This window comes from Leopardus geoffroyi, chromosome B4, assembly GCF_018350155.1.
Source record: "Leopardus geoffroyi isolate Oge1 chromosome B4, O.geoffroyi_Oge1_pat1.0, whole genome shotgun sequence".
Lineage (NCBI taxonomy): Eukaryota > Metazoa > Chordata > Mammalia > Carnivora > Felidae > Leopardus > Leopardus geoffroyi.
Genome location: NC_059341.1, coordinates 103,158,120 through 103,182,214, shown reverse-complemented (window position 1 = coordinate 103,182,214; position 24,095 = coordinate 103,158,120). Strand labels below are relative to the sequence as shown.

Genomic DNA, 24,095 nt, shown 5'->3' with positions numbered 1-24,095 from the left:
AATATCCACTGTACCCAGTATCCTCAAAAGGACCTTCATCTTTTGGAAATTGACCTCTAATATGTCCCCCCAATCTCTAGAATCTATTCTCTATGAAGTCTTCTACATAATTTATATAAAATGTCATTTTTGGTGCAATTGGATACTAGTTTGAGGTTTTCTCCTGAGTTGTTCCTCATAAAAGCTTGTCCTAATAATGGTAAGAATTAACAATGATTTCAAAGATTATTTTCCATTTTTTCCCTTCTTTTTACCACAATTCTTTGCAGTTATATATTTCCTCCCATAAACATCACCTCTCGTGAAATTCTGCACAAAAATGTTCTGCTTAAAAAGTCAAAGCAAGGTTAAAAGTTTTTTATTTATATTTGAGTTTTCAAGCAAAGAGCTAGGTAATATTTTTTAAGCATGGCCTCTATACAAAGACACAGCAACTTGAGAGTCCTTGGTGAAAAAACTCATTGCTCATACTGCATTTTGCAGCCATAATAGCTGCCACTCCATGGAAACAATTTCCAGGAGTTGCATTTACTTGCTAAGACTGGTGCCTACTTCATCAGATTAGGTTTTGGGAGTAACTTTTAAAATGCTCTTGCCATTTTTACCACATAAGAAACTAAAGAGGGAGATCAAGGTTCAGAAAAAACACTGTTCAAAAGTAGAATTAGGTGTCCAGTTTTACTAGCTCAACAAGTACTAAATTGAAATGTGTTAAAACTTGGTGGGGGGGAGGTCAATGATAGGTTAATAGAGTAGAGATCTCTTTGGTTTTATGAGCAAATATTGATGTTTCCTGCAGAAGTGCATAGAAAAAGAAAGTCTCTATGAAGAGAGGAAAAAAAAATATATGCAAAGCCCTGAAGGAAATGATGTGGAAGGCTCTGGAGGAGCAACAGAAAAAACCACTTTAGCAAACTGAAGATTATGAGGGTGCAGCCTGGGCAGAGCCAGTGGTAGTGATGAAAGTATTCACAAAGACATGTTAATTTTAGGCCTGGAAAGCAGAGCAGAGATCATAGATAGTGATGGGTAGGAAATCCTTCACTACAGTACTTGAAAGTGCCCCGACAGTAATTTAAATGAAGTGATCAATTGTTCCAACACATTTCAAAATGTAGCACGAGTCTGTTTTGAAACCTGGTTAAATGGATGACTAATTATTTTACTTTATGTTATAGTATATAGCATTATGCTTTTACGTAATAAAACATTTTAGGTTTTTAAGCTTTATTTAGTGTAATTTTACCGCTCCCCTGCCCCCATTTTTTTCACCTCCCCTTTCTTCTTCCTTTTCCGTGCTAAATCAATTTGTAATGTTGGCATTCCCCTATCCTCTTGATGGCTCTGTTGACTTTGCTTTCCATTTCTGAGATAAGGATACTTAACACATTCAGAGAGTAAACTTTTGAGAATTAACATTTCATTTAAAGTCACTCATTAAAAGCAGGGGCACCTGTGTGGCTCAGCCAGTTAAGCCTCTGACTTGACTTTGGCTCAGGTCATGATCTCAAGGTTGTGAGATTTGATCCCCTCAGCCAGTGCTTGGGATTCTCTCTCTCCCTCTCTGTCTACTCCTCCCCCACTCACTTGACTATGTGCTCGCTCTCTCTCTCTTTCTCTCTCTCTCTCTCAAAAATAATAATAAGGTCAATCATTAAAAGCAACAACTTATGCCACTCTGGTACCATTAGCTTGAGACCTCCTGCTTGCCAGTATTAAGGCTTTATGATCCTTGAGTTTGGAAACTGGGAAAAGAGATGAGATTTTCTGCAGTGCATCTCCCAACCTTAGCATCCTTGGTCCTCAGTAAGGTTCTCAAATTCATTCTTGCTACACTGATTTTGTTTTGAAATATTTTTAGTAAAGACACCAGAAGCATCTAACAAGTATTCTTATCTTAATTTACCAGCAAAGTTGCATCAATATGAAAAAAAAAGCCCTCTCTCTGATGTTTTGCTTGATACTGAAATGTGAGAAAGCATGTGGTTATACTTGATTAATTTAAGAAATTCTCTTTAACAAACAGTAGAGAAAAACATGTCATGGAAAAATGAACAAATGAGAACATTGTTCTCTCCAAATTTTGGAGGCAATTTAGGAGAAAAGTGGCAAAGCCCTGTCTTAGTCCATTCAGGTTGTTATAACAAAAACACTACAGACTGGTGGACTTATAAACAACAGAAATTCGTTTTCATAGTTTTGGAGGCAAAATGAAGACACTGGCAGATTTGGTGTCCAGTGGGAGCCTACTTCCTGGTTCATAGATAGCTTTCTTTTTGCCATGTCCTAACCTGGCGGAAAAGGGCAAGGGGGCCCTTTGGGGCCTCTTCTATAAGGACACTATCTCATTCATGAGGGCTCTACCCTCATGACCTAATCACCTCCCAAAGGTCCCACCTCCAAATCCCATCCCATTGGGATTAGGTTTTAGCATATGACTTGTGAGGGAACACTAACATTCAGTCTATAGCACCCTCATATACAAGTTAAAAATTAAATACAACACCCAGTCTTACTATGGATGTTTTGGGAGGAGAAAGCATCTTGCGGGAATTTAGAGCCTGGATGGATTTGTGACATCCAGGCTTCCATCTGAATCCTCTGCTGCTACTTAATAGTTGATTGGCCTTGGTAACTAAATCTCCCTAACTGTCAATTCCTCATCTGTAAACTGGGAGTAGTATTAGCATCTACTTCATAGAGTTGTTGGAAGGAATAAGTCAGATCATGCACAGTGCCTGTAGATTCCTGGGAACGTATTCAGTAAGTGGTATCTGTTAAGACAATTAAACTACAGTGCATAAAGTAGCTTCCAATAAGCTCAGCACATGGGGGAGTCCCTCTGGGCGAAAGTGCATCTGGCCAACATCTTACTTCCTCACATGATTGAAAGTACACTTAAATAGCCTGAGGGAGGATGAAGTAGATGAAGTCTCTGGCTTCCTTAACCCCTTAGCACCTTTCTTCTTGTCAAGTGACGCTCTCTCCTGAAAGAGAGGTTATTGGGAATGAACTTGGACAGAGATGGGAAGTGGTCTATCATTCATTCACAAAAACCCAGGTGATTCTCATACAACTTGGCCACTGTATTAACTTCCTAGGGCTGCTGAAACAAATGACCATAGACTGGTTGGCTTAAAACAACATTTATTCTTTTCTCCCTAGAAGTCCCAAAATCAAGGTGTAAGCAGGGCCATGTTCTCCCTAAAGGCTATGGGAAAGAATCTGTTCTATGTCTGTCTTTTAGCTTCTAGTGTTCAGGGTCGTCTTTGTTGTTTCTTGCCTTGTAGATACATCATTCCAATCTCTGCTTTCTTTGCCACGTGGCTTTCTCCCTATGTGTCTGTCTCAGTGTCTCTTAAGGCCATAAGTCATATATGGTTGAGAGCTACCCTACTCCTTTAAATCATCTTAACTTAATTAGATCTGTAAAGATCTTATTTCCAAATAAGGTCACATTCCTGGGTACCTGGAATTAGGATTTTGAACATATCTTTTTCAGTAGTTCAACCCATAACACCTACTATGTACTTCTACATCTTAAAATACATTTCTAATTTCTTAACGTGAATACATTATTTTTTCTTTCTACCGACACCACTTATTTTCTATGTAGTTATTTTTCCCTGGTTTTTAAAAATACAATTCTTGTTTTGAAAAACATACTCAAAAGTTGCCAGTGTGAAAAATTCCTCATTCAACAAATAATTTTTTTCTATAGTCTTTCCTCGTAGGATTTTCTTAGCATTCTTTCACAATCAATGCTAGGAAGAAACCAAACTCCTTGTAGAAATGTGATGCATGTAATAGAGATGGCTGTATAAACCTTCATTATTTGGCTGACATGGTTTAGGATTAAACTGGTTTCAAAACCAGTAAACAATGAGTTTCCACTCTTAGCAGTTCATGGCTAAAAGAAAATTTTCATTACTAGGATTTTAAAAATAACTTATATTTTTATAATAAGATTCTGAATATTTTTGAAAACTCCTTTTTCCCCAGAAAGATGTCCCTTTCAGGAAGGCTAAGAGGCTCCCCTCCTGTGTGTTTGAAACAGTTTTTGGAATGTAAGGTATGTTAAGAATCTAAACCTTAAGTCTTTTGGAAGGCTTTACTGATACAGCAGAGTTCTCTCCCCCTACCCCCCCCCCCCGCCTTTTTTTTAAAGAATAAAGTATTCTCCTTCACATTTTTGTTCATATGCATATTTCTTATAAAGGAGAGTGTTAAATATGTAACACATAGTTATTTTAAAACAAGAATATGTCAAACTTAGAATTTCTAATAATCATATCGAGTATAGCTCATAGTAGCTCACAGTAGCTCATAGACTTCTAACTCCTACGTGTGGGCTCATACTAAAAACAGAAACTCTACCTCTTAGTCAATTTCTTAAAGCAGAAGTTTAGAATTGGAACAGCATCTCCAACTCAGGATCCAATGGTGTTTTTATAGATACTCTGAAACCTGTTGAAATGAACTAATTGCCATTACCAAAACAGAACCTTTGAAGGATTTGCTAGACTGAGAGGTATGAATAGCAAACTGCTTTAGCTTTCACACTCTTTCACATTGCTCACATCCCAAAGAATCTGCGCTGTAATATCTCACCACTATAACTGGCTGCTGTGACTGCTGCAAAAATATACTATATTAGTGGTTACAATGAAATACCACCAAAATGAAGAACAAAATGAGAGTAAGAGTGATGGTTTCCAGGTTAAATCCACTTAGTTTTATTAAAAAAAAAATGTACATAGTCCAGATTGACATTAGGGAAAAGAAAATCTCTATTGCTTCTCATTAAGTAAAAATTATTGTGCTCTTTGCCTTTGCAAATCTGTGGTAAGTAGAACACTAAGATGGTTCCCAAGATTTCTCCCTCCCTTCCCCTCACCACTGCTGGTATACACTCCCCTTTATAATCTTCTCTCCTCGAGTGTGGGTAGGTTACTTTATATGGCAAGAGTGTAGGGATATATTTAAGGTTCCAAATCAGTTAATTTTGAATCAAAAGGGAGATAATTCTGGGTGGGTCTGACTTGATCAGGTGAAAGCCCTTCAGAAGGGACATGAGTTCTTCCTTAGTTGGGAGAGAGACGTTCTTCGATGAAACAAACAGCCGTGTTGTAAATTGCCTTTGAAAAGGTCACCTCCAGGAAGTGAAAGTCTCAATCCTTCAACAAGAAACTGACTTTTCTCCCCCAAATCTGAAAGAGTTTGGAAGACGGTTCTGAGTCCTCCTTCCACATTCCAATTGACATGTTGACTACAGTCTTATGAGACCCCGAGCCAGCTAAACTATGCCAGATTCCTGATCCGTGTAAATTGTGAGATTATTGTGTATTGGTCGACATTATTATGTCGTACTGTGTTGTTGTAACCTTTTATGCAGCACTAGAAAACAAACCTATCTCTCCACAAGCCATTTTTGTATGTATTTATAATAGTAAAACATTGTCTCAAATTAATTCAATAAGTAATTATTTACTCTCTACTTTCTAGGAACAATATATATGACAATGTCCATCTCTGCCCCTAAAGAATTTAGATTAATCTGGAAGAATAAGGCAAATTGCTCGAACAAAATAATAAAACTGGCAAGTGCCGTAGGCATGAGACCTGTAGAAAGTCCAAGGGAGACTCTGATCAAGGAAGCAGGAAAAAATCATCCAAATATATTGGCATATGGCCTCAGCAGTACTTTACAGTCAAAGCGCATTAGTCATTTGAGTGGATTATAGTTTCTAACATTCTAGCTGTTAGTAGACTATCACCAACTCCAGGCTCCCAAGTAACTTCTGTTGCAAAACACGTGAGGGACTAGTGAGTGATAGGCCTAGTGGTGTAGACATGTGGCGGTGTTAAGAAGCAGCCAGGAAAGAGTTAGCTCTGCCTATGATAACGACAGACAGTCTGTTTCCTTCTCTCTCATTCTATTCGCTGCCTCAACACTTATCCAATTTCTCATCATCCTGATAAGTGCATGGGCTAGAATTCTGTTTGTTCTCTCGGGAGTGAACTGATCACATGCACTGCTTTCACTTTCTCACTTTGCTTTCTCACTTCCTAGCTTGTCACCTCACACCCAGCAAGCTGATTTTGGATTCTAGCTCTCTAATGAAATGAGATTTTCCAAGGTCAACAAAGAGATCTAAATGTGCTGGCCTTTTCTCAGGCATAATCTTCTGTGATCTCTCTATAGCATTTGCCATACCTGGATGCTTATATCTCTAATTACTCTTTCTCATGGTCAAAAAAGGAAAAAAAGTCAGATCATACCCTATTCCTTAAATTTCATAAAGCCTTAGGTTTTATAGAGTAAGTGAGGTAGGACCAGTTTAGCAAAGCATGAAGTGTCCTCAAAAATGAGGTCACGTGCTTTTTCTTCCAATCACATCATTCAATGTATCTAAGAATCCAATTATACCAACCAAACTGTCAACCATAAAACGCTGTGATGGTACTCACAACTCGTATTGAACAACTCCTCTCATTCATTATGGATTGACCTTCTGTCACTTTCTTGGTTATGAAAATCCTCCTCTGGTTCAAGGCCTAGTGGAAGGGCCACCTCTTTCTTTTAACTCCTTCTCTGTTATTCCCATACCATTTCTCCCTCCTTCGTGCCTTGCTTACATGTACATGCTTCACTATGCCCTAGTAAAGGATTCTTTACACTCTCATAAAAAAAAAAAAACAAACAGGGTTGTTATGAGTAATAATTGGTCAAACCATTATATATTGATGAGGGCCTGTTCTCATTACTCAAATTATTGGCAGTGATGGTGATGATGAGATCTGCTCCTTGCCCTCCACTGGACTGAAAATACCATCAGGGCAGATTAAATGCCTGAGGCATTTTTCTCCCAGACTTCACAGGAGTATGTTTAATAAGTTTCTTTCGGATCAGATTGGCTACCGTTTCTCAGAAATTCTTCTTACTTCCCTTATGTGACACTCTGCACTTCCATTTGACCCACTACTCTATGGGCTCGTCTGTTTGTTCATCAGTGTCTTCATTCATCCATGAGTTTTATATGTTAAGAATTTGTTATTCACTTTCTCTTTTTCCTCCTATTATACCTTCTTAATAATGACAGTTACCCACTTTCACAACCTGAATTTACATGGGCTCAACTCGCAGACCTCAATTTCCAATGCTGATCCCGCTTTGGCATTTTTATTCCCTACAGGGCACGACCCTGCCACGGTACCCAGCTTCGCTAGAATTAGTCCTTATTTTCTTTTGCCTTGACACCCTCACATCCGCTTGCAGTGCCTGGCAACTGCATGTTCGCAGAGTCTGTCACATCCGTGCCTTTCCTTCCACAGCAGATGAGGCTTTCATTAACTGCAGTGCTCCTTCAATTACCTCTTTTCTGCCTGTGCCTCTTTCCAGGCCCTCCCCTTGCAATCTGTCCTACCCACACACTGCCGCCAGATTGATGTTTCTGAAACAAAACTGTAATTGTGTTACTTCCATGTTTAAATATCTTGAATGGTTCCTGGCTCCTCTTTAACTATTAAATAAAGTCTAAGCTCCTTAATTTGATATTGATGGCCCTCTCCAAATGAATTCCTAATTACTTTGGCAGTCTTTTTGATGACTCCCCTACACATCTCTGAGGTTTCAGCATGCTTACGTCTTTTATTGTTACTGTTTCTATGCACATCTTATCTCTCCTCTTAGATGATGAAAATGAAAACTTACTCTACTTGGTACTCCTCTACCAGCCGTTCATCCATGCTGTACACATTTATTGACGCCTACTCTCTGTGGGGCATGTAGCATGTGGTCTAGAGAAGGAAAGAAATGAGGCTATCTTTTAAGAACTTAAAGTCCAGCAAGGAAGAAAAGATATGAACACAATACTACTACATGGTGGAAGATAAGCATATTAAAGGAATAATATGGGTATTTAGTAAGAGCATTATAGAAAAGCTAACATGTTAATTGAGCCTTAATCCTATAGGATACGGAGGCTTGGATATGCAGAGATGGGAGTACTGGTATTTCAAATGTAGGAATGCCATAGACTAAGGTATAAAGGCAGGAAATGTAGGCATTTATCCGTTGAACAGTGAATAGTTCAGTTGAGAGAAGTTGAAATAAGTTTGGAAAGGTGGTTGGGGCTATTCTACAGAGGGTCTTGGATAACAAATGAGGGAATTCAAAAGTTGGCTAAGGGAGAATGACTAAAGGTATCTGAGCAAGAGACTTGTGTGTTCAGAGTAGGGCTTCAGGAAGAATCATCTGGAAAATGTATGTACAGTGGTTTGGCTAACAGTGGAAAATTGTTGTGGGAAGACCTCTTAGGAGGCTCTAATGACTGTAATATGGATGAGGACCCAAATAGAGCAGTAGCAGTAGGAATGTAAAGGAGGGAGGAGACTGAGAATGAGGTAGTAGGACTTGTTAACAAGTTGGACAATGGGGGGAAAAGTGGCAAGGGTTAAAGGTGATGCTAGGGGTTTAAGTTTCAGATTAGAGGAATATATATGTGTATGTAAATGTTTTGCCGAGGGAAAAGATGAGTTTAGTTTTGGATATACTTAACTTCAATTGCAAATGCTGTATATAGATGCATAGTTTTTAAACAGCCTTCAAAAATGGAATTCATTGTTGCTTTAATTAGCATTTCCCTAATGTCTAAAAATGTTGAACATCTTTATATGAATTTATCGGTCAGGTGTATCTTCTTACATTGTGTGTTAAGAGTTTTTGCTCATTTTTATATTGGTTTGTAAGAGTTTTTTTTCCAAATATATTTTGGAAGCACCTTATTCATTAAATATATTTTATTTAATATTGTATTATTACTGTATTGTGGATATTCTCTCCCAGTTTGTGACTTGTCTTTTTACTAATGGTGACTTTCAAAAAGCAGAAGTCTTTATTCTTGAAGAAATTGGGTTTATCAACTTTTTCTTTTATAGTTAATGCTTGTGGTGTCCTTTTAAGAAAACTTTGCCCAGGTAGTGCAAGTGGGGCAATAATTAGCCAAACAGTACACATTTCCAGGATGTGGAACAATTGGAACTCTCATACATCACTGGTGAGATGTAAATAATACAACCACTTTAGAAAAAGTTTGACAATTTTTAGAATCTAATGTAAATACTATACTACTCAGTAATTCCACACTTAGGTACTCCCCAAGAGAAAAGGAAACATAAACATATATCCCTGCCTATAGGACTTGCATGAGAGTATTCATAGCAGATTTATTCTTAAGAGTCCCACACTGGAAACGGCCTAAATGTCCATTAGCATGTAAATAAGTTGTGGGTATCTTTACAATGGAATCCTACTGGAACAATGGAAAAGAATGGCTGATATATACAAGAACATTGATGAATCTCAAAAATATTACGCTCAGTGAAAGAAACCAGAACCAGACACAAAGGACTATGCAGTATATGGTTCTGTTTTTAGGAAATGCTAGAACGGTCAAAAGTAATTTATAGTGGTAGGAGATCAGTCACTATTTAGAACCAGGGCAGAAATTGCTGGAAAGGGAGTAGAGAAATTTTTTTGAGTGAGGATTACATTGCATATATTGTCAAAGTGTGCAGAACCGTACATCTACGATGGGTTCATCTTATTGTGTGTAAACCATTCCTTAATAAAATTAATTAAATTCCTTAAAGTTATTAGAGGGGGAGATTAGTAGAAGCATAGGTGGTAAAGGTTGAGGTCTGAGTATGAGTTACATAAAGACAGGATTGGAAGTTCTGAAATTATGAAGAAATCATAGTGGTAGAAGAACGCCAGAGGCAGATCCTTGGGAAGTACATACTTGTAAGTGCTTGGAGGAGGCAAAGAGAACACTCGGAAAGAAAGCAAGATAATTAGAATGTGAAGTATCAGAAACGAAGGGAGAAGAGAGTATCAGTAAGAGTTTTGGGTGCCTTTTATGTATAGGTCCAACTGTCTCTTGCTGGGTGAAAGGCCAAACCATGTAATCCAGCTAGGAGCAAAAGCTGCATCAAACCTCAGTGGAAGATAAAAGCAGAAGAACTGACTTTGGGGAATGGTCTACATGTTTTCTTGCAATGGAAGCACTGGGAAAAATCATGTTCAACTTTTAGAAACATTCTTAAGCTTAAACTCTATGGAAGTGCCTGGGTTTTCACATCAGTGGCATTGGTGTTAGAGCTGAAGACTAGTTAGTGCAAAATAGCAAAAACAGATCTCTGCTGGAAGGCAGCCGGGTAAACTGCTTTAGAGCCATAGTAGCAAATATGGAGAAGAAAGGTAGGTGTTTGCCAGCAGCTGTAAAAAGGTGAGGTGACATGGAACAGTGCCAGTTGGTGTGGACAGAAGATGGCTGGGAGGCCTTTGTAAAGCACCACTTCAAATGATATCCACAGTTGTGGCATTACTGGTACCAAGAGTAGCTGAAAAACTAAACTGCAATGTTTTGTGTAGCTGATTGGGTGAAACAGAGAAACTCACCCAAAAAAGCCTTACAGAAGTAACCATTACTGGGAAAGCTGCGGTTAACACAACACGTTCAGTTGTCTTTGAACTCTCAATGAAAGCACAAGAAACTGGGCTGTGTTGTATAACAATGGTCAGAAGAAATGAGTTCATCTTGTTTCCTAGGCATTCCAATACAACATATTACTTTTTAAAACTAAACGATGAAAGTAAGTCCCAGATCTCCACTGGAATGAAAATGCCTGCGGGGAGAACCATTTACCCTGTGGACCGGTTTGGTGGTTGCTTCTATCTTAGTGGTGAATGAGCCTGGGCTGCCACCAGGCCAAAGAATAAAACAGGGAATGGTTTTACTCAGCACAGGCGAAAGGGATAGAAAACAGAACAGGAAATGACAAAGTTACAGAAAGTTTCAGGAAAGAGAAAAATAAGGAGAGGATGAGAGAGAAAAGATGGTTGTATGATGCTGTGTGGTTGAAGGCAAAGCAAAATGGCTCTGTAGGTAAGCCCGTCTTTAGTCCTGGGTAATGTTAAATTTCACCTCTGAGTATTACTATTACTCCTTTCCAGTAGGACACCTTCCTCTCTCCCTCTCTCCCTCCCTTCCTTCCTTCTCCTCTTCCTTTCTCTGTTTCTCTCCCTCCCTCCCTCCCTCTGTTCCTCCCTCCCTCCCTCCCATCGTTCCTCCCTCCCTTCATGGAGGTATAATTGACATATAACATTAGTTGCAGGTGTACAAAATAATGACTTGATATTTGTATTGCAAAATGATGACTACAGTGAAATCTGGTTAGCATCCATCCCCACACATGTTACACATTTTTTCCTTGTGATGAAAACTTTTAAGATCTACTTTCTTAGCAACTTTCAAATATACAACACGGTATTGACTGGAGTCACTGTGCTGAATGTCACATCCCCGAGACTGACTTATCCTGTAACTGCAAGTTGGTACTTTTTGGCCCGCTTCCTCCAATTTGCCCATCCCCACCAACTCCTTGCCACTGGCAGCCACCAATCTGCTTTCTGGATCTATGAGTGGAAGCCTGTTTCTTGATAGTATGATTATCTAGGATCTTTAGATCTAGGAGAATAATCCTACCTACTGTGAACCAAGTTTCGTGCTGAGGTTGGAGACAGAAAGATGAAAGGACAGTGTTCTGGTCTCAGGTAGACTGGTTGGCGTTAAGAGAGAAAACACAGATAAGTAAAATACAAAGTGAGAATTCTAAACGCGTATAAAATGAAGACTTATTACAAAAGGCGAATTGCTCACTCATAGATTAGGAGGCGACAGGAAGACCTTTAAAATGGAGTGGAGTTCTGAAGGATAACTGGAAGCAGTCCAGCCAGATAAGCAAGACATTTTAGGAGAGAATTTGTACCAAGACCTGGAAGCTTGGAATACTCTGGATAATAAATTCAGTAACTCTAAGGATTTCTGTGCAGCTGAAGGAAAATGTGTGTGGGTGAAGGGTGGGCCGTGAACTGGGAATGTGTGTATAAGCCATATCAGATCGTCTCATAAAAAGTCATGGATGTCTTGCTAAAGTATTTTAATTTAGAGGTCCTCTGGCAGAATTAGGAATCCATAATGCCACCAAGGCCTAGAAACAAGGCCTTGAAATTATGTGCTTTGATTGAGATTGAGATCCTTAGCCTGTCATATACAGCCTCATACATAGTAGGTGCTATATAAATATATATTGGAAGTTTGAATTTTGAATATTATTTATATATGTAATACTTTATATATTAATACCACTATGCTCGTACCTTCCCAGAGGTTATTATTATTATTCTTATTTTACAGAGAGATTAAATGATGTGCCCAAGGTCAGACACTAGTAATGATAGGACCATGATTTCATACCCAGGCAGACCAACTCTAGAACTCACACCTTGGCCTTTAGTCATAGCAAACAATGCTGTCCCTACTCGGGTTAGTAACTAATACTGGGCCAGAATCTGAGTGATTTATATAGCATTCTGGACAAAGTGTTAACATTCAGGGCTGCTAAATTGTACTGAAGAATTTAGGGAGTAATATTTACATGATTATAACAATAATGTTTCTAATTCACTGTAATGGTTTCCTGATTTTTATAGAACTCGATCTTATCCTTATGAAAAGGAAATTATTACCATAAAATTTACTTTCAGGGCATTGAGCAATACAAGTCAGTCAGTTGAGGTTCACTACACTGAGATCCTGGATCTTTTCTAAGTTTCCATGGACAGGCACACACTACTTTGGGTAAACGGCATATTTACCAAGGCAAATATGTTTCTGTTATTTGTAGTTTACCATTGCCCCCCTTCTTTTGTTTTTAACTCATATGTGTGCAAACAGCTGGAAAGAGAAAAGAAAAAGGGAGAGAGTTTAAATGGATTGAAATTCTGCCAGGACAGCAGTTTCATTCAAAGTGTTTGGTGAGGAAACCTATAAATGGGCCACTGTCTTTTAAATCGTTTATACTTTTCTAAGTTCACCTAAAAGGCAGAGTGGGGATGCATGTGAGATCAGAAGATACCACATTTAAATCGTTCAGTATAGTATTTTCATACATGAGAATCAGAACAAAAAAATAAAGTCAAGTGCTAAAGATCTATACATAATAGTACATCATAGTTCTCCCCTCCAGTTTCTGCTTTTAAATTCTTTGTCCGATTGAATAGAAATTGGCACAAATCTGTCAGCCCCACAACAAAAGATCTACATCATCGTTAAGAGTGAGGAGAAAGCCAGGGTCTCTCAGATTCTCTCTTTCTGTTGCTTTCTTTATACATTTCCATTTGGATTCAGGCTTCCTCTCGTGAAAATGTTCCTCTGTTTTGACATGCACCTGGTATAAGTTGAGGAGTGGACGTTTAAAGCTATTTAAAAATATAGTTGTATATTTGTGAAGTATTTCAGCAAGGTAGTTTCTGAGTTACTTTTATTGTATGTCCAAAATATCCACTCCCCTTGTCCTTAGGTGTATGTACTTAATGTCTTTGAAATGCTAATAGAATATAGCTAAACAAGGTTGAGAAACTTAGCTGAGATCTTAATACGCCTGGTGGCTTTATGTGTTCACTGTCGCTTTGTATTACCTATGCTTTGGAAGTTTGTAAAATCCCTCAACACTAGTTCATTTGAAAGGCATGAATTTCTTGGGGGAATTTTCTACATAATCGGCACCCAAGAGGGAAACGAAATTCAAGGACACATTTAAACAACTTTCCTGAAATATCAGTAGCATATGCTTTGTTATGTTTCCACATTGAACACAGGCTGTTGAAGGAATCCTACTGCAGACTTTAAAATCAGTATTATACACAATGTCCCAGTTTGTAACAAATATTTTCTAATGTTCCTTTACTCACCAAGAATAAATAATAATACAAATTGTTTACATATATAATTTTTACAAATCAAGAAAATAAGGAAAGTAAAAACGAAAAACGAAAGTTTATAATGGAATTTATTTCACTATGAAGATCTTCAGGTATAACTATACTGGAAGATGCAATGAAATAATCACATGCTTGCAGCTGCTAAAAGGGATTTTGGATTTAGAGAAGTAAGAGAGGAGATTTTGAAAAATCGGGAGAAAATAAAAGAAGCTGGGTGAATGTTACACTAAAAGCTAGAATATTCTGTTTATATTAAAATCATGCAAAACCACATTGTGCTATGTTTATATGTCAAGTTGTTCTCGGCTTAGATAATTATAAACAGGGTTTCCTTCTATACGTGTGTCCTATGGAGGTTTTGAAAATTGTGCAGAATGTGGGAATAGTTTTCATTGTGTGAAACTGTCTCACATTGCAAGATTTGTACGCTCGTAGGCCCGTGGCCTTTAAATGCTAGTTGCTTTCCTGTATGCCCATTTTTTAGCACTCTAAACGTGGCCCGATGAATATTCAGAATATTCTGCAGGAGGCCATGCCAACTCTACTGAGAACCAAACTGACTCAGTGCTATAGGATTAAGTTTTTAGCAATGGGAGCTTTTAAATATTTTTCTCTATGTCTGTATTCACACACACAGATATTTCCTACATTTTGAACCAGAATTAAACTTAAAAAGATGATGAAATAAACTAAAATTTAATGAAAAACCTTTGAATATAAGCACAGATTACTACATCGTGCTGTGATGAATTGTAACCCTTATACCTCAGTGTTCTTGCCCCAGTTGATTCCTTCAGCCATTGCATTGTTGAAGCCCCTCAGTATTAACGAAGGACTTGCTTTGCCCTGCAAATAACACTCATCGTTATTGTAAGGTTTTTTACTTAGAGATATTTCAATTTACTAGAAGTTAACAATGAATAATAACATGTAACATTTTAGCTAGTGCTTTTCTGAAGTGTGAGGAAGAATTGAGTCAACAGATGAGAACTGAAGCTGAGTCATCTACAGAGTTCATCGGTACAACGAAACAAAATCTAACTATTAGTACTTGGGTAGTCATGAGTTATTAACATGACAGTCTGAGTAAGTGGGGCCAGTAAAAGAACTGCAGAAGCATAAGGTGAATGAGTACCTGCTTAAAATCCAGATAATGTAATGAGAAACTCTTAATTAGTATTAAATTTGTGTTCCAAGTATTCAGTCTTTTGAAACCTAGCAAACATTAAAACCTATCCAAAGACAAATATCAAGCAATATATCTGCACAGACACAAAAGACCCTAATAGTTTCACGTCTTAGTTGTGATGAGGAATGATGGAGATGGTTTGCAGTCGGTGATGTTCTGTTAGGGCATAGTCATAAATTGCAAGATTTTTCCTGACATAGTTCTGTACCTACCATCTGCACCATGTGTAACTTCCTTAGACAAACCACTTACCTTACTAAGCCTGAGCTTTCTTATGTGTAAAATGAGGATAATTTTTCTCACCTAGTAGAGTTTTCACAAGGCAGAATGCAGGTTGATTTTACAGAATGCACAGCACATTAAGTCCTCACTAAAGACTGACAATCATTACAGTAATTGTGTTATTCACATGCCATGGATTCCTGTATGTTCCTAAGGGTTTTCTCTTCATTTAGTCTTGAAATTCTTCTTGCATCAGCATTACGTTCACGACATTAACATAAAGCAGTTACATGATCTACGACAATGATATTATGTCCATCCTGCAGTCGCTTGAGGGAAAACAAAGTTACTGGACTACGTTTTTCATCACTGATTTGTTTGTGCCATACTTAACCACCTACATCACTACTGGTTGTCGGGTGTCATTGGCTGTTGCTATGAGGGATAACATTGCTTTAGCTGCTCCTTTTCCAGGCCACTGCTTTCAAAGGTGTTTCATACATCTAGGTGTCTTTGTTGCTGCCGATGTGAGGGTGAGCGAGGAAGACACTTTTAACTTACCACAGCAGCTTGATTTGCTTAATTCATGTTATAAATATAGGCTTTTATAATATTTCATTTGCTTAAGATGGTTCGAAAACTATTATTTCCTAGATCAGCCTCTCCAAGCATGACACAAAGACCATTGGGCATAATGTTTGATATAGTAAGATTTGTAATATGATAATATCTATACAATTTTTGGCGTGGTGTCAGATATTTTCAAGGTATTGGGAATACAAACCTGTGTGAGAAATGGTTCATATCTCTGAGCAATTTACATTTCAGTGAGAAGGACCGGCCCCAAACAAAACCAAATAACCAAGATAAAGATTTTCATGAAGTGCTTTGGAAGGTTGGAGGAAGACTCACATAATTCTGCCTTAGGAAATGAGGAAATTTCTCATCCAAGTGATAACATCTGAACTGGTTCTTGGATGATAAAAGAATGTGTCAGTGTTAATGGGGAAAGGGAGTCCAGGAAGAGAGAAAAACATGAGAGAAGACACTGGACCATGAGAGTGCTGGCAGGTTTTGAGAGGTTTTTCATGAATAGCATTAACAGGACTTAAATGAATTGCAGGTATAGGATTGGAGCTGAAATAGATTAAGGGAGACAAGGGTAATAGTGAGATCTCTTATTTGAAAGACTAGGTGAGTGAGATCACCCAGGGAGAGCATGTTGAAAAAACAAAATAAACAAACAAAAAAAACCAGAACTGGGTTAACATTGTAATCCTCAATCCTGTACCACTTTAGGGTAGGGAAGACCATGAAAAAGGAGGACCAGTCAATGAAAGAATGGAAAGGGTGGGTGGAGAAGGAAGACATGAAAATGAGAGTAGGGTCCTGGAAATCAAGAATTACAGATGATGATGATGGCTGATAGTGCTAGTGATACAAAAATATCTGACTGAACGAAGGTTGATCATAACCTTCATAATCGTGCATCAAGATGTACCTGGTGACTCAAGTGAAAACAATTTTAACGTCACTTGCAGGATGGAAATCAGCATGGAAGGAGGTGAGTCACTGATGGGATGTGAAGAAATAGATGTCGGGATCAAGGTTAGGCTTTTCAATAAATTTTGGTGTAGATACGAAAGAAGAAGACAGCATGGTAGCTTGACAGAGAGGTAAGGTAAGGAGAAGAAAATTTTAGTGCATGAAAGAAGAAAAATGAACATTCCTTGAGCACTTACTGTGTGCCAAATTTTGATAGGCTCTTTCAGATATGTGAACCTTGAGCATATGCATAGGCTAAAAGGAATGAAGGAGTGAGTGAAATTACAGGAGTTAAAAAAGAAAAAGGGAAAGTTGGAGGTGATAATGGGCAGAGGAAACACCATGAGAGAATTCATCTTCCTAGGTCAGGCATTGCTGGAGTGGGTTTAGAGAATGCAAGGTGCACATATTTGGCTGCAAAGTTTTTGGAATTTTCATAATTTGGGTTTCTACCTGACATGAACTGAGGGCTTTTCTAACATGGAAATAGATTTGTTAAAATGACAGCTTGGGTTTAATATTAGCTAACATTTACAGAATGTTTACGCTGTGCCACACACTCTGCTAAGCGCTCTGTATGCATTGCTCCCTTTACCCAACAAACTTGTGGTGGAGATAGTGTTTTCATCCCCATTTTACACAGGAAGAAACTGATTCCCAGAAAGATGAACATTCCAGGTCACAGCACGCGTATGTGGTAGAACTTAGATTTGAACCCATGCAGTCTGAGTCCAGAGCTTGTGTTCTCCATCCCTCCATTCAACGTTTTATCCAGTAGTGTTTCTGCAAAAAGTACACAATTACCCTTCGTCCACTCTTACTCTGCACTAAGAGACAGGTTGTGGATATTTGGTTTTCTGCTGTGCTCAAGGAAGGGTGTACTCTACTTCAAGAAGCTCATGAATATCAAAACCTTAATCACAGCTATTTGGATGACACAGAGTTCATGCTTTACAAACCAACCATGACCCCAGTCATATTACAATCAAAGTTGCAAAATAAAGAAACATTCTGAAAAACCTTGTCTGCTTCATTTAGATAACAGTGTGCAGAATGAATTGAAAGATAAAAATGCTCAGCATGTACCATTTCCTTTTCCTTTTTTTAAAAAAATTTAAGCCCCATGGTGTTATGGATGATATCATCAGGCAATTTGGTTTGAATATGTTCCATGCTGGACTGTGCAGATTACCCAACTAATGACATGCAAACTCCTTGCCATTGTGACACCTCTCTTCTCACAAGTGGGAATTTCAAGTGACAGACTAAAGCTGTTTGCTATCAATTTTGCAAAAAACACATCTGCCAGATAGCCAAGATTTAGTTCAGAGACTGAAATCAATTAATATTCTAATTTGTTACCTGTCATTAGTGTCACACTAGATTATACCAAGTCAAAAGTGATAACCTTTACATAACATATGCTCCCAAAGGAATTTGATTTTCAGGATATGTTTTATTTTTGCTTAGTGTTGCTCCCTGTGTATACATCCCATTAGAAATTTTTTACACAGGCAGTAAAAACTGTGGTAGATTAAAATCAAGGTGTAAAATATGCAGTTATGAATTTTTGATAAAACTACATGGCTGTACTTCTATAAGTTTTTCTAACTCTAATTTACCGTAATATTTTAAGATTTAGGTAGTTGTTCCTTTCTATTAAATCAAGTATAGATCTAGCAGCATGATATTTTCATAGGAGTTACCCAGATCCTTTGAAGTTCTATTAGATTGCTGATCAAAAGTAAACCTCCATGGAGGAACAATGGATCACCTGGGTCTCCTGCCCAGTGTCTAAGAAAGGGACATGGGAGTGGGTCAATAGCTTGGGAAGAAATGAAGTTAGTCAAGGGAAAGAAAGGAAAGAAGGGAGCATTTCATAACTTTTTTCCAGCTGCCTGTTTTCTTATTGCTAAATGGGAGGGAAATATAAAGTACAGAATGGTTGGCTCTAAGTAGGAAAGGCTAAAAGATGGAAGTGTCGCTATAAAGATGAAAACAACTTGCTTTTTTCAGCGTAAATGACACAGTCAAGCACTGGAATAATTCCTAGCATTAAAAATTAAAAATATTTAAGATGATTTGATTTTTCAGCATCTTAAGACCTCAAAGTCTACTAGGGTGGTTCAGGACATAAGTTAAACTGACATTCATTCATTTATTCATTCAACAAGTAGATATGGAGTGCCTCCTACGTATCAGGCACCACCTGCACTCGAACCCCACAAAGAACAGACCCAATTCCTTGCTCTCATAGAGCTTATGCTATTTTGGAGGGAGCCAGAGCAATTTAAAAACAAATAGTAAATAGCACCATCTGCAAAGCTGTGCTATGATGAGAAAGCAAGGGTGAGGACAGGAATTGCTGGCAAAGATGAGGTGGGATGAATGGGTTATCATTTTAAGTAGAATGGTTGAGAAAGTCCTTCACTAAGAGGATGACATTTAGACAAAGCCTAAAGGAGAGGAGAGAATGAGTTTTTTGGCTACATGGGGAACATTCAATCCTATAGTTAATAACATTGCCATACCACTCATATTGTTTACTCTTCTGAAGAAGGAGATGGTGGTGTTCAAGACCAGGCAGAGTATGCATTTTATTTGATGTTATTCATTTCTTTCTCTGCTAACTCATCTCTCTTAAAGCAATCATTTTGGTAAAATATTCAAGTGAGAGTTTGCCCCCATGATACATGCATTTTGGTTTGTGTCTTGTAGTTACGACCTTGAAGTTGTATCAGGATCAGCCATCAGCTTTGTAGCAGAGCAGGAAAGAGAACTTGTGGTTCTCATCCTAGGGCTTCATCTATTGGGCCATCTCCACCTCCACTAGGTTACGGATCTTCCTGTTGAGAATGGTAATTACTGGCAACTATGCCGAGAGCGTCTCTCGGATGAACTTGAATTTGTTAACAGTAGACAGATCAATAATTAGTCACTGATGGATAAGAAGTTGATTCCTTGTAGTTTTTTTTTTTTCACTTGGTTTCTCATTGTCCTTATAGAATAATTTTCTTAGGGATTGATAAATCTCTCACCTGAATTATTGCAACATCCTGTTTATCTTCTGTCCTTGTCTTTCTAGAGCCCATTTTCAACACAGTAGCTAGAATGATCTATAAAACACTTGAGTCAGATCCTGGGACACTTCTCCTCAAAACCCTCCAGAGGCATTTTGTTTCACTCATAGGAGATCCAAGTTACATAGAATAATCGACAAGGCTCACATGATACGGCCTGTGCTACAATCTGAATTCCCCTTCTGCCCACCTCCACCTTATTCACTCTACGTAAGGCTCACTGGGCTCCTCCTTGCTGTTTCAGGCAGATTTTTGCCTAAGGGCCTTTGTCCAGAATTCCTACATTTTATAACTCCTCCCCGCCCCCCCCACTTCTTCCAGGGTTCCTTACAAAAGAAACCAGCCCTGCTCATCCTAAAAAATAATGTTTTACTGTCTATGCCCTTCCATATCCCACCTACTCTTCTTTAGCTTCTCTTATTTATGACCACATGACTTTCTATATTTGCATCTAGATGGATTTATTCTTTTCCTCACTAGAATAAGCTTTGTGGGAAAATCTGTTTTCCCAGCATCTGAAAAAAATGTCTAGTTCATGATAAATGTTCGCATCTGAAGGAAAAAAAAAAACCTGTTTCAGATGTAAACACCACTGGTTTTGAACTTAGCACTGCACTCATACAAATAAGCTTAACTACAGGTTATTGTTTTTTGTTTAGGTTTTCCTGATGAGAACAAAGAAACATTTAAAAACCATGCAGAAGATTTTGATATATTAGTACATTAAAGGAAATCAAGCTTGCAATATTGGAAAGTCCATTTTAGCCATTGTTTAGGAATAATATTTATAATGGAATAATTTCATAAATACAAGTTAAAAATATATACAGTAAAACTCATAAACGTTAATATTCTAGAGAAAAATAGACATTTAAAAAAGACCCCACCTGCATGAAACACAAGGTAGAAATGTTTTATAAACTGGGCTTTCATGTATAAAGAATATTTAAAGACTTAAAAATATTCCATTTCTAATACTCCATTTTATTATTGGAATGCTACCCTGCCAACAGTTAACAAAAATCAAATGTAAGTTAAGAGGAGTTCTGTCCCCCGGCAACCCCCCCCCCCCCGCATAAGATCATTTTTTAAGCATTTATTTTTACTCTACCAACCATATATAGTACTTACGTGGAATTTTATGCAACTCATTCATAAACTTCTCCTTCAGCTTCGAAAAGGCATCTTCCTTTCCTTCCCCAGGACTGGCTGGCTCTGTGGCATTATGTGGTAGGACAGTCGCAACAGTGGTGACTGGCGGGGCTGCCAGGGCCTCATGGTGACTCTCGCTCACCATTTTAGGTTCAGGTGAATCTAAGAGGGGAGGGAAGCAAAATAAATAAATAAATAAAACAAAGAACAATTCAAAATGGCTTAACTGATCCCACATCAAAGGTGCACCAGAGATGAAACACATTAGAGAGTGCACCTGCTCCCTGGGTAAATAGTCTATCATTAGCGTATTACTTTATGTTGGTTCATAAAGTATTTATGGAACCACGGTGGAGAGTCTTTCCTAGAAGGTAAGACCAGACGTACTTACTAAAAACACTGTCCCAACAATACTATGTGAGCTGTCAAATCTACTAGTTGTTTATACTGCCAGTTATTTATTGTGCGGATTTAACTTCTAACCTGTACATTACAGAACTGTGTATGAAACAGTTGCTGACAACATATATGCTCTATACTCTGAACATTTTGTATTTTCTAAAAGGAAAGAAAGATTAAATATTTATATTCAAAATGTTGATAAATGATAGCATGCATTCAAAATATTAGTTACTTTTAAAATGGTTATAGAGAATACTAGTATAACATGGACACTGTAAGATATCAGGAGTGTCCTAGAGAAGTTTTTGAATTTCATTTATTGATGGTACATTTTCCTCCCAGTCATTTATTTTTGACATTTACTGTAGACAATACTGTGATCAATAATTCAGTTGTCTTGCTGGGTAAATGTTTGAAGCCACTGTAAATGTGGCATGATTGACTGTATGTATCAAGGAAATGATGATGAAACATGTCTTGTCTGTCAAACCATTTCTGTTGATTCATCTTGATTAGATTATTGAGTTATTCTATTAAGTTAATGTATTCAATTACTTTAAATGTTTATCTCCAAAATATTAAAAAAAAAACAATTAGTCCCTAAGGTAGCCAGTGAAAACCTCTTAGCCTTGAATACAGAAGACCTCAGTTCTGGTTCTATTTCTTGGCTGAATGCATTCTGATAGGACATTTGACCTCTTAATTTATCTGCCTTCTGAAATGTAAAGAAACTGAAACCTGTCTTACCTGGATTTTTTTTAGTACATGTGCAGTGCAGAAGGCGTTCTAAAGAGGCAGGATTGAAGCCCTATTCTCCAACTTAAACATATTCTGGGCTTTAATAATGAATTTTACTGTATGACTTAAGATTTCAGGCAGTGCTGGTAAGAAAGGGAACAGGATTTGGGGCAGAAATAGATAAATACAAACATATCTGGGCAAAGTAACTTCATAGTCTCAGCAGGAAAGTTGATGGACCTGTAAGTCCCTTTTGCAAAGAAATGGAAATAACCAGAAAAGAGATAAAGGATTTTTATAGATTTAGAATCTTTTGTGAATTAATTATGCATACTTATGTATTTAGTGGAAATAAACAGTAAGTAGAATAATCTCTGATGTATGGATGTATTATTATAATCTTAAAATCCAGAGATTTTTGGATTTCATGGAAGGAGGGGATGGCTGAGGCTCATAAATACACACGGATAATCAGTTTTCATTTTACAATATGTTATTTTTTTTAAAGCTTTTAATTTTCCACTAGTAGCTACTAATATAATGTGAAAGGGTAGAGTTAGACGAATAGGGGCTTAGATCTTCTCCGTTCTTTAGTTTCTTCATTTGTAAAGTGAGAATAATCCTACCAAAGACAGAAGGTTTTTGAGTATGCAGTGAGGTAATCTATTCAATGAGCTTAGGACTGTATCAATAGATCAGTCAATTGGTCCTTCTGTCCCCCCTCTTACCCTCCCTAGTAATACTTGGCAATCCAGAATTTTCCAGATGGTGGAAAACTGTAGTTTTTTCCTCCAACTCAAAGTCACTTTCTAGAAGGTTTTCTTGATTTTCTGATTGTGTTTAGCTTAGGATGTGTCTCCCTGCTAAAATTTGGAGTCTGGTTTGCATAACTTAGGTGAAACTACTGATATTGATAATAACAAAACTTTTATATTTCATGTGAGTCAGCTAAGACTAGAATTACATACACAAACACATACATATGTATGAAATATTAGTATGTATGTATTCAAAAACTAAATTTGGTCCTCTGCTGTGAGAATTACCAGATATGATATGCATTATTTCTTATCTCTATAGGATAGCTGAGGATATTTGAAGAATCAGGGTTTACTGTAGAATTTAAAAGAAATTATTGCAGTAAATGCAAATGCCTACATACAACAGTGCCATCATTAAGGTATATTGTCTAATTAGGTTTCAGTTCAATTTTTGCATCTTCTAGAAGTGAGGTATTGTTGCTGGTCATCTAGATTGATCAGCTGCCACCCCAAACTCCTTTCTAGCCTTTGTGTGCACAGATGGTTGGGTCCTTTGTCACTCAGGTTGTTGAATATTTTCATGTTGCTCCAGTTTATAATGGAATATAAAGCATCTATATTAGTTGATCATTAGTTGAATGATCTAAAAGACTATTTAAAAAATACTTGTTTGATAGAAGTTGGATTTGAAGTATATTCAGTATATTTTTTTAATGAAGCAATGAATATTTCCAATCCTCTTCAGATATGAGGTATGCTTTAGAAGTGTTTTTATCAAAAAAGGTAAAAGCTATAAACTTGCAACTGTTATTTGTCAATGATATTATCTCTATTATTTCTAATTATTTTAAATCAAGATTATAGACAATGCTCCTTTTACTTAACTGTGAAATGAAAGTCTTTCATAAAATACAAAAATATAATGGGCAATTAAGGATCTAATATACTGACAAAGAGACTGATTGTTAATATTCTTACTCCTTCATATTTTGAGAGAGAATGCTGTTTGTAAATAGAAAAACTTAGAGCATTTACATGGCTCTTCAATTCATATTTATGGGAATAAAAAGCTTATACCTTACCCCTATAACAAAGGACATCTGAAGATACAATAAAACTAATGGGGCTATTGAAAACTAAAGATGCCACTTACTGACCTA

The 24,095-nt window shown here is 37.4% G+C and overlaps 1 protein-coding gene across 4 annotated transcripts in view; it reads right to left on the bottom strand.

The window, feature by feature from the left end:
* SYT1 (synaptotagmin 1) overlaps positions 1-24,095 on the bottom strand; it is a 554,862-nt gene that overhangs the window by 190,834 nt on the left and 339,933 nt on the right. For all 4 annotated transcript variants that reach the window (XM_045464186.1, XM_045464185.1, XM_045464187.1 and 1 more), the window contains one exon: positions 21,014-21,196. In XM_045464186.1, the coding sequence (XP_045320142.1) occupies positions 21,014-21,179 (166 nt within the window). In that variant the 5' untranslated portion in view covers positions 21,180-21,196. Of the gene's footprint in view, positions 1-21,013; positions 21,197-24,095 lie in introns of those variants that run through there.